Source organism: Perca fluviatilis, chromosome 2, assembly GCF_010015445.1.
Source record: "Perca fluviatilis chromosome 2, GENO_Pfluv_1.0, whole genome shotgun sequence".
Lineage (NCBI taxonomy): Eukaryota > Metazoa > Chordata > Actinopteri > Perciformes > Percidae > Perca > Perca fluviatilis.
The window spans coordinates 18,073,836-18,091,403 of NC_053113.1; the positions used below are offsets into that span (position 1 = coordinate 18,073,836).

At 39.0% G+C, this 17,568-nt stretch overlaps 1 protein-coding gene across 8 annotated transcripts in view; it reads left to right on the plus strand.

Moving 5' to 3' along the window:
* Positions 1-17,568, plus strand: part of LOC120573397 (chloride channel protein 2-like) — a 173,832-nt gene that overhangs the window by 139,791 nt on the left and 16,473 nt on the right. For 3 of the 8 annotated variants that reach the window (XM_039823117.1, XM_039823125.1, XM_039823134.1), the window contains 4 exons: positions 252-322; positions 747-821; positions 2,954-2,986; positions 16,986-17,024. In XM_039823117.1, the coding sequence (XP_039679051.1) occupies positions 252-322; positions 747-821; positions 2,954-2,986; positions 16,986-17,024 (218 nt within the window). The remainder of the gene's footprint in view (positions 1-251; positions 323-746; positions 822-2,953; positions 2,987-16,985; positions 17,025-17,568) is intronic. The other 5 variants (XM_039823131.1, XM_039823150.1, XM_039823142.1 and 2 more) reach the window with 3 other exon arrangements.

The window sequence follows — 17,568 nt, forward strand, 5'->3', positions numbered from 1 at the left end:
AAATAAAAAGGAAACGCATTGAATGAGAAAGTGCGTCCAAACTTTTGGCCTGTACTGTATGTCAAATACACAATTACAGTGAAACAAAAAAAATGCACAGAAGGTGCTGCAGTGATGATGCAGCTGTATTTGTAATGCTTCTTTAGATGGGACCAGTAAGATACGTTCCGCAAACAGAAGGGACATAAGTATCAGAGAGACCAGTGATGTCTGATCATTTCACTGTTTATGAATCTCTGTCTCTCTTTCAGGTCCACATGATCATTCGGGCATTGCTTTAAAGAACCTGTTCTGCGCCAGTCCAGACACAGAAGCCCTGGAGGTGAGAAAAATACCACAAAAAAGTTGCATCAATTTTTTGCAATTTTACTGTCTTTCGCAACTTCATTGCAACAAAAATACAAAAGACACTTTTATCGCAATCTTTTACAAAAGCTGCCACAACAATCTCAAAAAAAGGCTGCGAAATCCTCGAGGGACTGTCCTATGCTATTTCTCTCTGTCACGCTCTACATTTCAGTACTACCCACACAATCACACACACACAGTATCTCAGTCAGCCTCAATATAAAAACTACTCTTGCCCCGCCCTGCCAATGGCTTGTTTCATAGAAATACGTTTTCAATTAAATTCCCCCCCCCCCAAGTATTGCAGTGAAATTTGGTCATGTCAAAGCGTTGCACTAAAGTGTTTTTGCGATGACGTTATTGTTAACGTTGTGTGCTTGTCTCTGATCGCCCGGAAGAAAAACAACAACATGGAGAACCCCATGTCTCCAGAGCTCAGGAGGCCGCCCAAACGAGTCCGGATATCCGTAGTGGTAAGAGCCACCGATCATGGCTATCGATATGCCTGGAATCCACCCGGCAACAGGTTCATCAGCCAATCAACCGATTGTCATTCCGCCATTCCATTCCAGGGCTAATCCCAAATGACGATGGTCTGAGATCTGGACCAGGCTCTGCCAAAGCCAGTCTGTGCCATCGTGCCAAAAAGTGTTGAACACCCTCCTCCTTGTACAACCTGTAACCCCGCTTACTGTTCTTTCACTGCTTCTAGTTGCTTACGTGATTAGGTAAGGCTAGGATCCATTCAGCTTAACCTCTTTTCATTGGTCTGTTGGTCAGTTGAGGTTATAGAGAACACTTGACAACTGATATACCACTACTGCTAATTGCTAATTATTAGAGGACTTATTTTTTACCGTGTGGTTTCTAGTTTATACTTCCATTTTAATTTGGTTGCTAATAAGAAGTGAGTGTACCAACTGATACTCTACATTATGTGAAGCCTATTACATGTATTTAAAGGAACACGCCGACTTATTGGGAATTTAGCTTATTCACCGTAACCCCCAGAGTAAGACAAGTCGATTCATACCCTTCTCATCTCCGTGCGTGCTTTAAAGCTGTCTGACGTCTCCAGCGGCATCAGCCCATAACAGAACAGGTAGGTGAATGGTTCCAGTAATCCTACTGCTCCGAATAAGTGACAAAATAACGCCAACATGTTCCTATTTACATGTTGTGATTTGTAGAGTCACAGCATGTACAAAAAACAACGTAACATGAGACACAGCCATCTTCTAACCGTAAACAAACCGGGAACTATATTCTCAGGCGGAAGAATATAGTACTTGCGCGGAGTGATATGCTCGCAGCAAGCCTGTCTGAGAATATAGTTCCCGATTTGTTTTACAGATAGAAGATGGCTGTGTCTCTGTTGCTTAATACACGCTGTGACTCTACAAATCACAACATGTAAACAGGAACATGTTGGCGTTATTTTGTCACTTTTGTCACAATTTGGAGCAGTAGGCTAGTTGGAACCAGTTACCTGCAGGATCTGTGCTGGGCTAAGCTAATGCTGGAGCCATCAGACAGCGTTACAGCACGCACGGAGATGAGAAGGGTATGTATCGACTTGTCTTACTCTGGGGGTTACGGTGAATAAGCTAAATTCCCAATAAGTCGGCGTGTTCCTTTAAGGCAGAGTTTAAAAAGGTAGGCAAATAAAGCAATGATAAAACCACAAACAAATGCTAGACCAGCTTTAGAGTTATATAAAACACAAGATAATGCAACATAACAACTACTAATGGAGACCAAAATTTTTCAAAATCTAAAGAGTAATTTAACACCCCTTGTTGATATGTTTTAATTTGTCAAACCTGAGGATAGCCTTTAGAAAGCAAATTCCATCTGGTAAAACTATGGTCAAATTACCGTTAAAATCAAGATGTGGTTGAGTTGTGGTCAAGTGGTCTACAAGGACGAGGCTGTTCAACCAAGCATGCTATGCTGTCCATCATCAGCTGTGTCACCCGAGGTGTCCAATCAGTGACAGCCTCACAGGGCAGGCCTTGTTCCTGGAGTGACTTAAAATCCCATCGCCTTTGTTGTAATTGATGAAAGAAACTGTGGTATTCCATGTGTTTACAGGGGTGGAGTGGGGGGGGTTAGAGGGGCGACTTCCTCTGTGCATGCAGTGTTTAATATCCAGATAAGAGACTCTTAATTAGGAACAGGCAGGTATTTGAATGACCGCATTCCAGCACCAGCTCAGATGAGATGATGATGTATGAGAAGTCCTGGGAGGTATTGGAAAATATCACCACAAACTAGCATGCAGCCTGCTGTCCAATTACAAGCAACCACATCGACTCCAGCAGCGGTGCATGCCAATCAATGAAACAACCGTCTGATAAGGAATTGAGAAAAATGATTCCCCGATACAAGAACATCCAGCGTTGAATGACAAATTATTAGACTCAATTTCTGAAACTCAAACACCATTAAGCATTGCCTAATCATGCATTCAGACAAATTCACACATTTTATCTTTGTCCGTTAATCAGCATCAATGATTTATTCATAATCTAGCTTTTCTCACATTAAGTTTGTAAATCATCATGAGATTGTTTTTCACCTATAATGTCATTCCATTCACTAGGAGCCACCACCCAACTTAAAGAGTTACTTTGGGGTGAGCATGTTATCCACGTTATTCTTCCTAACATTTCTTTTTCAATTCCAGTATTACAATGCAAGGCCAGAAATTGACTTTCAATTCAATACTTGCTTTCTTACACACAGTGGATCTTTGTCTTAATAATGTTTTACACTGTTTGTTAAAGTCACAGCTATTCAATTTTGCCACACCTTTCTACTGATTCATTGCCACCATCCAGACATTAGAGAATCATAAGTTTTGGTACTACTGTATATCAAGAATGACATAAAGCTATGTTCATACCGAAGTGAATTTGCCTCGCATTATTAGGGTAAATTAGACTGCCAGATTGTTTTTTCAGTCTGTGTTTATTTATCTCAAACAACCAATGCACCACCTGTTATGACATTAGTTAGTCCGTCACAAGGACCATGTGTTTGTGTGAGTTTATTTTTCTGATTGATCCCAAAAATGTCTTCTCTGTTCTCTGGGATAAGCCCAAATATTTTGCTCAAGGTGAAACAACTCATGCGAATGCATTTTTAAATCAGTTCGCACTGGCTACAGCTAATTTGTGTCTGTTTGTGCCCAGTCACGTTTAGTGTTGGGTAGTAGCAATGATACATGTAGAGAAGCTGCACTATATACCACTGTAGTGTTTTGACCTACTCTTGTTCAACTAAGTAGCCGGGTTCTCTGACAGATATTGACTTGTTTTGTAGTGTAATAAATTACTCCACAAAATAATGATGATGCATTTGATCCCCCAACAGTTATATAATACCATACATACTGTAGCTTGTAATGTAGCTTGCTACTTGCAATTAGAGATGGCCCGATACTATTTTTTGCTTCCCGATACCGATTCCGATACCTGAACTTGCGTATCGGCCGATACCGAGTACCGATCCGATACCAGTGTGTCTTATATTTTATTATGTTTTAACAGCTGTATACTACTATCCATGTATGGATGTGATATGATTTCTATCTTTGTTGTCTGTCTGGCTCAGGTTAAACTATTTGTAAAACATGAACAAACACAAACAATGAATGCCACAGAACTTTCTTTTATTATCCAGTTTGACAGTCAGCAGTCAGTTATAACGGAAAAAGAACATAAATAAATTACATTAACGTAGATTTTCTTTAGGACTTTATTACGTGGTATCGGATCGGTGCATAAACTCCAGTACTTACCGATACCAGCGTTTTAGGCAGTATCGGAGCCGATACAGATACTGGTATCGGTATTGGACCATCTCTACTTGCAATAAAAGTATAGTGCTGCTGTAGCTTTGCTTCTTCAAATAAGGAGTAGCTTGTAGCTTCACTAGTTATATTTTCCAAGTAGTTTCATCAAACACTGCCTACGTTTTTCCATTGACTCTGTATCCAATTGAAATGTATGCACTATGAACACAGCATCTAAAATGTGCTTTGCATTCAATTTGAACACACATCAACAAACAGCAAATTATGTGTGTTTTTACAAAGATGGTTCATTTCCTTTGTTTGGCTAATAGTTAAAACAAATGCATAGTTTCCAGGGGACAATATTTTACAAGACACCAAACTACCAAAAATCAGGTCATTCAAAGATAGGGATCTCAAAAAGCTACTGCCCAGTGCATTGGGTGACCTTCATTTATTTATCCAGCAAAGTTGCACATTATAAAAGGTCTACATGTTAACCACAGAACTTTATGGAAATGTGTATTTTTCCCCAACATCACTTGAATGTAAATATAATACAAAAAACACACTATTCTTCTTTCTTATTCCCAGTCGTTATTTTATCTGTGTAACTCTATTATCACTATTAATGATTAATACTTGAGGCACTTAAGGAGCTCCATTAGTTTCACATGTCATTGACAATTATTTAAATCTGTACACATTTTCAATCATTCACAAGCACAGAGCGCTGTCAGATCTGTCGCGCCGAGGCCAATTTGTAAACCTGTGGTATACAGCTGACAAATTACACTGGGAAGTCTTCATCTTGTTGATAAGTAAGAAAAAAGATTGGGTTCTAAAATCATGCACTGCTCCCATTAAATCGGAAGTCTCGGCTATAAACCCCCCAAAAACTTGCCCAAAATTCTGCACTTTGGTTCCTTAACACAATCCATGCTGCACAGTTACAGCAAAAGTCAGACTTGCCTTGAGGAACTAAATGAAAAATACAAAATGAGTAACAGAGCGCTGGGAGTGTTTTTTCATTTGGTGGCGTGAAATGTGAACCCTCAGGTGTGTATTTCACACCATGACGCCACCATGCTTGTGTTGTGTGGCAGCAAAAGACCACGGAGACTTTATTAAACCAAAGGGAACTGAATGACGAAACACATTTCTTCAGTTGTAGTAATGAAAAAGATAAATCAAAACAAAATGTACTAGTTTCACACATTTACAATAGAAGTGCTGCTCATTACATGGTCTGTCTGTTTTTGAGGCAATGTCTGTGCAAAATCACAGCACGTTTGCACTCAGTCGGCTTACAAACACATTGATTGTCTCGATGGGGTGCTATATTAAAGGTTAGAATCTTAAAAAACTTCATAAGCCATAACTGTTACACTACAGTTTTCATTTAGGTGAAATTCAAAAGGGATTAAATTCGTTATTGATTTACCACAGCATGCTGCATTATTCCTGGAACTTGTTTTATTAAGCTTATTAGTAGGTACAGTACAGTAGGGGTCCAGGGACATCCAATAGTCCTGTAGATGGTTTCTTGGCACCCCTACCAAAATAAAACCCTATTCACACAGGACTAATATTACATGGGGGCTTCGTGTGATTTGAAATATGTGATACGGTCAATAAATCTGAGGAAAAACAGACATTTATTAAGTGTAAATTTACCACATGAAACAGAAATGGGGTTAAAGGTGCTGTGAATATGATTCAAGGAATTGTGTGATTGATTTATAAAATGAGTGTGCATTTATAAAATATTACAAAAAATAGGGGCGGGTTTTCAGGCTGAATCTAATATTTTTGCTCTAAATTTGACCATTTTAAAACAAAAGACTAAATACATTAAAGGTGCAATATGTAATACTGACAGCTAGTGTTTAAAATAGTTACTGTAGTACAAATTGAAAATACTGGAGAGAGTCGTCTCCCCCCACCCCCTCCTCCCCAGACTCGAAGTTCACGTTGGTTGCCAGGTTGAGACCGCAGCATCCACAACAATGTTGCTAGACACTTGTCTCACATAGCCAGACATTACTTAACAGCACAGCGGAGTAGCTAACGTTAGATGCTGGCTATATTGACAGTCATAAAAGCCCGTGCTCACGCAGAGCTCTGTACCCAACTGACAGACACTTTTTTTGGCTTAGAATTACGGTAGGAACTGCTAAAAACACAACAACCTCGCCGTCCTCTCCACCCGACGGACAGACATATTTCCTCGGCTTAGAATTATGGTAGGAGCCGCTAAAAATAACACTACCATGCTGTCCTCTCCACCCAACTGAACACACTTTATTGGTTTAGAATTACGGTAACAATCGCTAAACACACCGCAAACTCACGGTCCTCTCTTCTCAATTCACAGCCTCCCTCTCTTGGCTTAAAATAACTCACCATTGTCAGCTACGGCTGCTGAACATGCTACACGTTGTAAACTTTCCTGGTCCTCCAGTAACGTTAGCCGTTAGCAGGGTTAACATGACAGCGTTAGCCAGGACCAGTCAGGATCACTTTATTGGCTGTCTCAATTGTTTTTGCGAGTAACCAACTTGGGTACTATAATTTAATGTGAGTACACGATTGTTGAAATGACATAAAATGCCTGTCCCTTGTAGCCGTGATAAATTAGCCTGAAGCTAATGCTTACCTGTTCAGGAGAAAATTAGCCAACTCTGTGTCCTTTTGGGCTCTAGGCTGTCTCCATCTTTCAAATACATCTCCACTGTTTACCCGAGGTTTGTTACATCTCTGGTCACAAAACTGTTAGAAACATGCCTTTTTTTTTTTTAGGTCGGTAGAATCGATCTCCGTTGATCCCGTTAGTTTGTTTGCTGCTTTCATGGCTGTACTACCGTTACAGCTGTAGCATGATGGGATTACATTTTTACAGGTATATCTGGCAACCTGGCCTGGCTGTCAAACTGGGCAGTTGATAGACCACAAACAGAAATTCCGTCACAGAGCGAACATTTCAAAAGGAGAAAATACTGTCATTAGCATTGTTGTCAGAAAACCTAGTATTTCAACTTAGCGTGTCTCCTAAATATCTGATGATGCATTGGGGTCATTTTTTTTATTTATTACAGTAAATATATTACATTTAAACTCGAATGAAAGGAATTTTGTATTTTCCACCAAAAATACCTTGTGCCAGACTATAATGTAGGGAGATAATGAAATATGAAAAATATAGTGAAAAACAAATAACATAATAGAACACTAAAAATAATAAATAAAATGTGATTTAAAAAAACATTAAAATGTCAGAAAAAAAATCTGACTCTATTGCATTCTTACACTTGTTTCTGATAAGAAAGATACAACAGCTACATTAAATATTTTATATTAAGCACTTGGTGAACAAATCTATCTCCTAAAATAGTTGTAACATGAAAGCTACAGTAATAAGTTCATAAGGTTACATTTCAGCACGTTTATCCCCTGCATACACTGGAACTTTTTTATCCCTGAGTAGTTACACAATGAAGATCCGCCTCAGTAGAAACCTTTTATTTCCTGGGATGAAATAGAAATACCTATACATTTGTATAGTGTTTAGCATTAATTTGTGGATATCAGTCAAGTTTTCAATGGCCCTCATTTGCCATAGCTGGTTTTAATTTAATAAAGTACAGTGATTTGTTAAGTGTACCCATGAGGAGCATACTGTATGGTCCGTGCAGAGACAGATGGTACATTAGTAGCGCAGTGAATTTTTGTGTGGAAATGTTAGTCATTATTGCCTTGCAGTTAACTAATTAGTAATAAACCCCTGTAGCACATGGTGCATGTGCATTTACAGTGCACTAAGCCTGTAGGCTTGTTCCCCCTGTCATCAGCAGTTATTATTAACTCTCAGCAGTGTGTAAGTGTATGTGGTGGAGCAACCGTTGAGGCTCTGTGGGCCCGAGCAGAAATATGGACAAACAAATGTATCAATTTTTTCTCCCATGGCTACCGAATTACACCCCCGTGGCGGAAGAGAAATCAAGTTATTACACCTCTACTCCCTTTCTTTCAGCTCCACTCTCACAGTTCCTATTTCATTCTTTGTTTCTGAATCTGGTTTAATCTCTGCTTCATGCTCTTGGTCCATCTTTACGACTTTTTCAAAGCCCTTTTTGTATCTGTCATACAACTCCACCCTCCACTCCCCTCTTCTCCTTCCATCTAGGCTATGAAATATTGATGCAGAGTAAATGACATCAGTAGTCTGTTGCAGAGAAATGATGCCATCCAGCCTCTAGGTCTATCCTGGCTGTTTTTCTCATTATTTTCCCTCCACTCTTTCGTCTTCGTAATGCCTCCATGCTTTATTTATGATAGTTTGTGGGCTCAGTTTTTTTGGCACCTTGCCTCTCCCTCTTTATTTCTTTGTTATTTTTTTAATATTTAGTTTCTCGAGATTGTTGGGCAAAAGCTGTCTTTCTTTCTTGACATGGAGAAGTTGACAGGGATACAGTATGTGTACTCTGTCTCCGTAACAATTTGGAGTGTGTGTGTGTGTGTGTGTGTGTGTGTGTGTGTGTGTGTGTGTGTGTGTGTGTGTGTGTGTGTGTGTGTGTGTGTGTTGTGTGTGTGTGTGCGCGTGCGCGTGTGCCTAAATTCTATTTGGCTGTTCAAACTCCACTGCATCAGTATCCCCTACTGTGGAGAGCAAGGGAAAACAAGGCCCAGGGTCAAAAACAGGTGAAGGAGGTGGTTTGTGTACTAGATATGCGTATTGTTAGTTGTCCACCTTTGACAGCAATCAAAGAATATTATAGAGAATTTAAGGAGAGAACAGCAGATCTTAGAGCCTGTTACATCTTTGGTGACTGATTTTTGTAAAAAATAAAGAAGATTGATGTAAAGGAAAGAATGAATGACTTAAGAGGAATTATTTGACCTTGTCAATCTTTTAACTGTTTTGACATGTTTATCCAGCTTTATTATGAAAAATAACAGCAGAATTCACAATCATAAGTGATGCAGGGAGATAATGAGCTAAGTCCCTATGACATCTGGAGCCTAGTCTGGCGAGGCCAATTACACACATTTCACTGTTGTTGGCATCCAGCTGCATACACTTTAGGGACATTCTATTATAAATGGCTAATGTGCAGTTTAGAAGAAAGTACAATGTCTTTCTTTCAATTGTTCAGAACACAGCTAAAATGAAAGTGTGTCCAAACTTTTGACTGGTACTGTATGTTAGTGGCATCAGCAAAAAAATTTAGGAAATGGATGATGTTTTGGATTTGCACCAGCAAGTTTGAAATGAGCCTATTGGTAGCATAATTATTTACTAAATTTAGATTCACACTTCATCACTAAATTGAAACAGATTGCACCACATAAATCAGTTACTATAATAAGTTGTGACTAAATATTCACACCTAGCATTTGCCAGGTGTAAACTGAACCAACGGCTAAAACTAGCATTAGCTTGCTAAACCCATTTAAAGTGAGGAGTTAATGGGATATTTCTGTATCATGCTGTTTAATAATGAAGTAAACAACTGAGATTTAAAATAACATTTCACAAAAAATATATAATAATATTATACATTTAAATTACAAAACTTAATGCTAATAACTTCTGACTAAATTACTAAATTAGGTTAGCATAATTGGATGTTTCACACTGTATCTGAATTACATGAATACTACCAACTTTGAAACACACATTTTATCACATAAACAAGCCAAAGTCATCCCAAGATTTAGTAATGACGAGGTAAACAATTGGCTAATAAAGTAACAAACCGTCAACTCAAACAGTCCTCATTCATAAATAGAAGAGTTTACCGTATAGGACACTTATTCAAGAACCATATAGCAAGAAAGGGGGATTTTGATAGAGTTAATTATTAAAATCAATAGGGTCAAGTAGTGTTAGCACTTTCAGAGTAGGTTCAATGAAAGCAATTTCTAAGTTGTAGAACAAAGACACTGACTCCATTAAAATTGTCCTTCACTTATCTGATATGTAGAATATTCAGGGGACAGGATGGAGTTTTCATTTCCTGAATCATTTTAGACAACACAGTAGAGGGAGAGTGAGTGAACTTATCTGGAGAAGATGAGTGTGACATACTGACTGTATTTGTTTTATGAATTGATTTGTTGCTTGATATCAGAATCTTTCAGGTTGAAGAATTCATCGCATTTTTTAAAGTATCAATGCAAGGACTTACAATATTAAAAAGAACTTTGGGTGGTTTTCACTCAGATATTCCCATGTTTCCAAGGTGCAGCTAGTGATCTCAGGTTTGTTTACCAAACAATCGGGGTTATACCACAGTGCGATAATTAAGATGAAATAACCACAACTTTTCCCAATGCTGTTAAGACACAGTTCACAGCACATCATTATTGCTCGCACCACTGTAGTTTGCACAAAGTCATTAATGATATTTCACAATTGTGTTAAAGTCTCTGCAATCTAATCAGATACACAGATAAGGCAGTAATTTAATTTGAAAGCAATAGGCAAAGGGAGCATCATCAGCAAGAAAACCAGCAGTTAATTGCCTGCACATGAGTGATAAGTAATTATTGTTGCAATGTTTCCCTGATGCACGATTCAGTGTGGTGCAGGCAGCAGTTAGAGAAACAGCCAACATCACTGCATTAAGCATACGCATGAGGGATAAACTTAATAGTGTCTTTTGTCATCACTGTACCAATTGAAACTGCTGTTCAGAGGACAGAGTTTAGGGTTCTAATGATAATTATGTCAACTTCAGAATTCACACATCTAGACATGCTGCATCCAACAGACACTGTAGCATCAGAGCCTGATCAATAAAAGTGTATCACTAATAGTCCATTTATGTTTGAGATCATCTGTGTTATCTAAAGGGATACTTTGCCGACTTCCATCCTGCTCTGTGTCATCTTTGTGTGGGCAATGTGTGCAGATTAACAGTGTGTGGCTTCCCTCTGTGGCGGCAGTGCACGGAGCTCGGAGCAGCCGAGGTGTACACACCTGGCGGAAGACACGAAATGACAGATCTTAGCGTTGTGACCATGGAGGGGAAGCCACACCGTTCATCTGAGCACACTGCCCACACAGCTATGACACAGAACTGTATTAAAATGAGCAAAATATCTCTTTAAGAACAGTAATAATGGAATTTAATTTCATTTATTTAGTTATTTATTTAACAGGGAAAATGCTCATTAATGAACAGCAAAGCAAATGTAAATGAGCCATATTTAGCTCAGCAGGCTAATTTCCATCTGTTCTCCCTGGCCACTTTAAAAATGGCAACATAAAAAAATTAAAAACAACACATCATCATACAACAAGCAATATGACAAAACAAATCTGCAGGCAGGCAGCAAAAGTCAACAGGCATTCAGCAATCTAATGTGCACACATGTGGTTATCAATAAGCCAGTTCCTCAGCTGACCAGTAAAAGGACGATAAGTATATACTTCTCTTATCTGTATTGGCAACATATTTCGGTCTTTAGATGCTGTTACAGATAACGCTGACTGACCAAAAGCACTTCTTCGAGTGGGAATGTTACAGTCCCCTCTTGTGGTACCTCTGGTAACCTGAGATCCTGCTCTCTGAACAACAAATGTTTTCAATGGTGGCGGAGCAGTGTTGTGTAAGATCTTATAAACTAGACAAAGGTTACTATATTTACTTAGGTTTTCCCAACTTAAAAGTGTATGTCTATTTAAAATTTGACAGCTGTGATAACTGTTGAGTTTCTGATCAATAACTTTTAGAGTATGTTTATAGTTTCAAATGGTTTCCTTGTGGATTTGTTAGCCTGAGCAAAGCTAGTCAAACAATAAGTAAAATGTGAGATAATCATTGCATTCATATACATAATAGCAGTTTTAAAGCTGAGTGATTGTCTGACAAATCTCAAGTTACTCAAATTTAATCTAATGCTTTTGTATATACATTTTACATGAGATTTGAAGAACAGGTTTGAATCAATCCAGACACCCTGATACTTGTATTTACACACAACTTGCAAGTTTTGCCCTGATATCAATACATCTAGGTCAGGAGTGCTACATGGTCGCTTTGAAAAGATCATACCAACAGTTTTACTAAAATTGTATTTAAGACCTGATTTGTCAAGCCATCTTATATGGCTCATTGCACTGGTAAGTTTAGAGCAAGGGTCACCAACCTTTTTGAAACTGAGAGCTACTTCATGGGTATTGAGTCATACGAAGGGCTACCAGTTTGATACACTCTTCTGAAATAACAAATGTGCTCAGCTTGCCTTTAGTTATATATGATTATTAATGATTAATGATACTTATCTATGTGAAGACACTGATCATGTTAATGATTTCTCACAATAATTGTCAACAATGACTTAACAAGGTGGGAAACAGACAATATCAATATTCAATTTAAATTTTTAGAACAGGCCTGAGGGCTACACATGTGGTCCTTCGGGGCTACCTGGTGCCCGCGGGCACCGTGTTGGTGACCCCTGGTTTAGAGGCAGCCTGCTGCTTTGTGCAGCTGTGCACATAAATCACTGCATCATTAGCATATAACTGTATTTCTACGTCAGGACAAACCAAAGTCAGATCATTAACATGAAGGCTGAACAACAGTGGCACAAGTATATAACCTTGTGCAACACCAGCGTAAGTTTTATAGGCACTAGATTTAGGAGTATGAACCTTAACATATTATGTTATTTCCTTTTAAATATGATTCCACTTAATAGTATCATTTGAGAAGTTGAAAGAAAGTAATTTGCTAATAAGTATTCAATGATTCACAGTATCGAAAGCCTTTATAAGATCCCAAAAAAATAATAGCCCCAACAGTACCACCTTTATCCGTCATGGATTTAATGTTTTCCAGAAGGTATAGGGTAGCAGTTTCTGTGAAGTGTTGAGCTCTAAAACCAAATTGCATTGGAAGAAAGGTGAAGTCACTGCTGTTCAAATAAAAGACAGACTGATCAGCTCAGACACCCACTTCTCTATCACCTTGGGATACAACAGGCAGAATACTAATAGGTCTGTAATTACAGACAAGCTGGTGATCTCCTGCTTTAAAAATTGGTGACACAATAGCAGTTTTCCATGCTTTCAGAAAATTCCCTTGAGAGATTGAGAGGTTGATGATATTTGTAATGGGTAGGGCTAAGGAATCCTTTAGAGACTTGAGCATTATAGAATCCATGCAATAGCAATCTTTGGCTTTGGAAATCTTCAGTCTGTTAATTATCCTTACTACCTCATGCTCAGAGATGTTTCTTAGAAGTTTGGAAGTTTGGAGTTTACAGTCCACTAGAACTTTTTCATCTAACTCAGTGAAACTTTGAGTAATCTCGTTTACAGAGTCTGTAAAGTATCTGTTAAAGGCTTCAGTGGATCCAGAGTTATTTTCCCATTCAGCTTTAACTATAGTTGCTTTGATGATCCACTATTATTTACACCAACTAGCTTCTTAATGTGTTCAGATTTGTTTGGTGTTACCTCTGGCCTCATGAATAATACTGATAATACTGCTTTAGTCTTTCTCAGTTATCTGGTAACCCTATTGCATAGAATTGTAAACTTGTGTCTGTCAATTTACAATTCAGACTTTAGATACTTTTTCGCTCCATCACGTTCAGTATATCTGTATTCAACCAACCACAGTTCTTTTATTCTTATTATATGGGAGTATATTTGTAAACTTTTGTCCACAAAGTTTGAATTGGGACCGGGGTACTGATGGACATCAACGGAGAGGAGCAAACAGAGTGTAATGATAAAATGCTTGCTTGCCTGGTATTTCACTCTGTGTTTCGTCTGATGTTTGCATGGTTAGATGAATGTAATGAGGGTAATGAGGGTATCTTTTCCATAGAGCTTAATACATTGATTGCAGTTCAAAGACATTGATGCAGAGGAGTCAAGCCCGTCATAGATATAAATATCGTTCATTAGAAGGGTTGGACCTGTTTATAAAAATGTTAAGATAAAACTGTAGGCTAAAAACGCAAGGTAATTTGAGAACTCAATTTTTAAAATGTGTGCGGATTAGTTTGTTTTAATGCGGATCACATGTGAAAGCCATTTGTCTTGAAAAAAGAAATTATGTCTTTTACTACTTTTAGCAATGCCACAGATATTCACTGTCCGTAGAGGATACAGTAGAATAGAATACTGGCTTTGGTGAATTTCAAAATGTTCACTTGATGTATCGGGACGTTTGTACAGATACTCATGATTCCCAGACAATGTATCCTAATGATGATGACCTAGCTTTTCCTTATATTGAAAACTGTTGGATGGATGAGGATTATTGCTTTGACATGCTAGCCGTATCATTGTGATGTTAACATTCTGATGTCAGCATTTAGGTCAAAGCACCACTGTGCCAAAATATAGCATATCGTAAGTCTTGTTACCAAAGAAATGGTCTCAAAGACAAATTGTCAACAATGAGGCCTGTGGAAAATCCTGAGTATCCAGGACATTGGTTTTGGAAAAAGACATTGCTTTTGAGGTTTTTCAAATGCTGTTTTCAAATGCTTTGGGCATCACAAATACAGTTCAATTCAGAAAAGATAATGGATCCCGTGCAGAACGCCTAGTTACACACAGGAGTTTTGAAGAATATTGACACCAACCTCTCAGAGTTCCGTAATCTACTTTTTTTGTTGTTGATTTAGGAGTCCTTCTGTGGTCAGCACTTGTGAATACTGTGCAAGAAGCAATCCTACTTTGTTGATAAAATTCTACTCTATTCCATTGTATTAGGGTGGCAGCAGAATTTCCAGATATGGTACCTCAAAACCTGGCTACATAAAATCGAAACTTTCTAAGCAGACCCTTTTAAAGCAGAGGCTTTTGGATTTAGATTCGAAGACAAAGATGTTAAGCCTTACTTTAAGCAAAATTGGAAGTGTAAAGAAAGCCTTACCACCACACTTTCTATCTACTGTGGGCTGAAAAAATGAAGTATCCTGGAGGGAAGGCTCCTTTTTATCCAGATTTCCACAATCATAAAACTCTCTACATTATAAATTTTTTAGCAGAAGACATAATCCTACAGTGTGTGTGTGTGTGTGTGTGTGTGTGTGTGTGTGTGTGTGTGTGTGTGTGTGTGTGTGTGTGTGTGTGTGTGTGTGTGTGTGTGTGTGTGTGTGTGTGTGTATGATACAGCATTCTTTGGTGGTAGATTGTGTGTGTTCCCCACTGACCTCATCTTGGATGGTTGCCACTGATTGGGTGATTGGCTCACTGGATGGAGGGAAAGGAAGAGCAACAGACCCTTCTAATCTTTGTCACGGAAACCATGTAGCAAGCAATGCAGCTTTATCGGCCTATTGTCAGTACGCTGGAGCCTCTCACATGCATCTGCGCGCACACACACACACACACACACACACACACACACACACACACACGGTCATTCAAATTCCATTTGAATATGCCCACACGGTTGCTCTGATTTCACTGTCAGCTGTATGCGGACTCACAAAGTTTACTCTCCCACTTCCCGTACACACAAGCCAACACACTGCCTAACTCATGTATCCAGAAGCAGAGATTTGCTCTCTTAATAGAGCAGCTAATCGCTCTGAAAGCACCTATTTTGCATGCAAAGTCCAACCTCTCGCTCTTTCTCTCTGTATCTCAAAAAAACACCTTCTTCTGCAAACACTCACACACACCCAAACACACACACAGTGATTTGATCTTTGCATTTGTCATTAGTTTACATTTTACCCCTGGAACACCAGTGTGTCTTGGCGACATTTAGAGTGCCCTTGTGACAAGCAGAATGATAAGTGAGACAGCAGAGATAAAGTGGTGTGTGTGTGTGTGTGTGTGTGTGTGTGTGTGTGTGTGTGTGTGTGTGTGTGTGTGTGTGTGTGTGTGTGTGTGTGTGTGTGTGTGTGGTGTGGGGGGGACATCAACGTCAGGCACGTCTGGCCTGTGCTTGCATAATGCTACAGTAGGGCACCTCTTTCTACCCAGCGGCAACAGTTGCTAGGGTTACCAACAGGTCGGCCACCACAGCGATGAGGATAAATGAGCTCAGGGTTCCCATCAGCCCCTGGGTCTCACTCACTCTGCCTTTCTCTCTCTCTCCAACACACACACACACACACACACACACACACACACACACACACACGCATACATGTTCTCCTGCATTCAATCCTGAGAAAGAAAGTACCTGTACTCAAGCACATGACTAAACACTCATATTTCACAGCCCATCACACACACAGAGAGCTGCATATACACCCTGCGGTAACATTCTCTCTCACACACACAAACACACACACACACTCAGTAGTTTATTTCCATTACCCAGCTTTCTACGGTATTTTCCGTGGTCCTCTGCAAAGCACAGGGTTGCTAGTTTGACTCCAGCTTGTCGAACAGCGTCTGCAGCCTGTCAGTTATGAGCTGCGAGCTCTTGAGTGCGCCACAGATCCGTCATTATAATGATCATCTGCTCTGACATCTCATACATCACATCCCCCGCACTCATTAAATGTACTGTAGTCACTCCTTTAGTCACACATCATATTTTTGTCCATCTGTCTCACGACGATGTGGCTGTATCACACTCATTATGTGATGCATGGGTGATTATGTGTTTTGCATATTTCATTTCACCTTCTGTGCGCAGTGTTGCGCAGTTGAAAAGTACAAATAAGTGTTGAAGATAATAACCAACTGGACACTATTGTTAAGATACTATTTGTTTACCATTCTTTCACTGCTTCTGTATTTGTGTTGTACACTTTTGGTTTCTTCATTTTACTGTGTTTGGAGTGTACACTGAATATCTTTATTTTCTGTACTGACCGCTCTCCTGTCGCTTCTGGTCTACAGGACGACGTAGATGTGGAGGATGACATGACAATTAGAGAGGTAAGAAAGACAGCCGGTCACACAACCTGTACACACCTTACAACCAATTAGAGTACAGCAGTTAATCAGAGTCCCTCAGCCAATCAGAAAACAGCTCTTTGACACTTAAACGTTACACTGTAAAGTACTAAAATAGCTCTGAAAAAAAGAAACCAGCCCAGTGTTCGTCTGAACTGCAACAAGTGGTGACATTGAGGAAAACTTGACATGAATTTGTTTGCATTTATGTATTTGTGTGATTATTTATTTATATTTTTTCATTGAAAGACAGTATGTCATATACCTTCTTTAATTAAAGGGTTTAGTTCTTCCATCGGTTTTAGAAGATCATTTAGTTGTTAGAAGTTATAATAGTATAATAATGTCTTCTTTGGTTCTGGAGAAGACATAATCCTGATGATGTCATAAAGATCATCAAGGTTGGAGACTACATTTATAACAGAAATCCTGCGTTACAAACAAATTGACTTTCTATAATGTGTTTGTTTACCGGCAGGGAGAGTCTAACAAGGGGCACTATTGAGTTGTATTATGGGAAATGTAG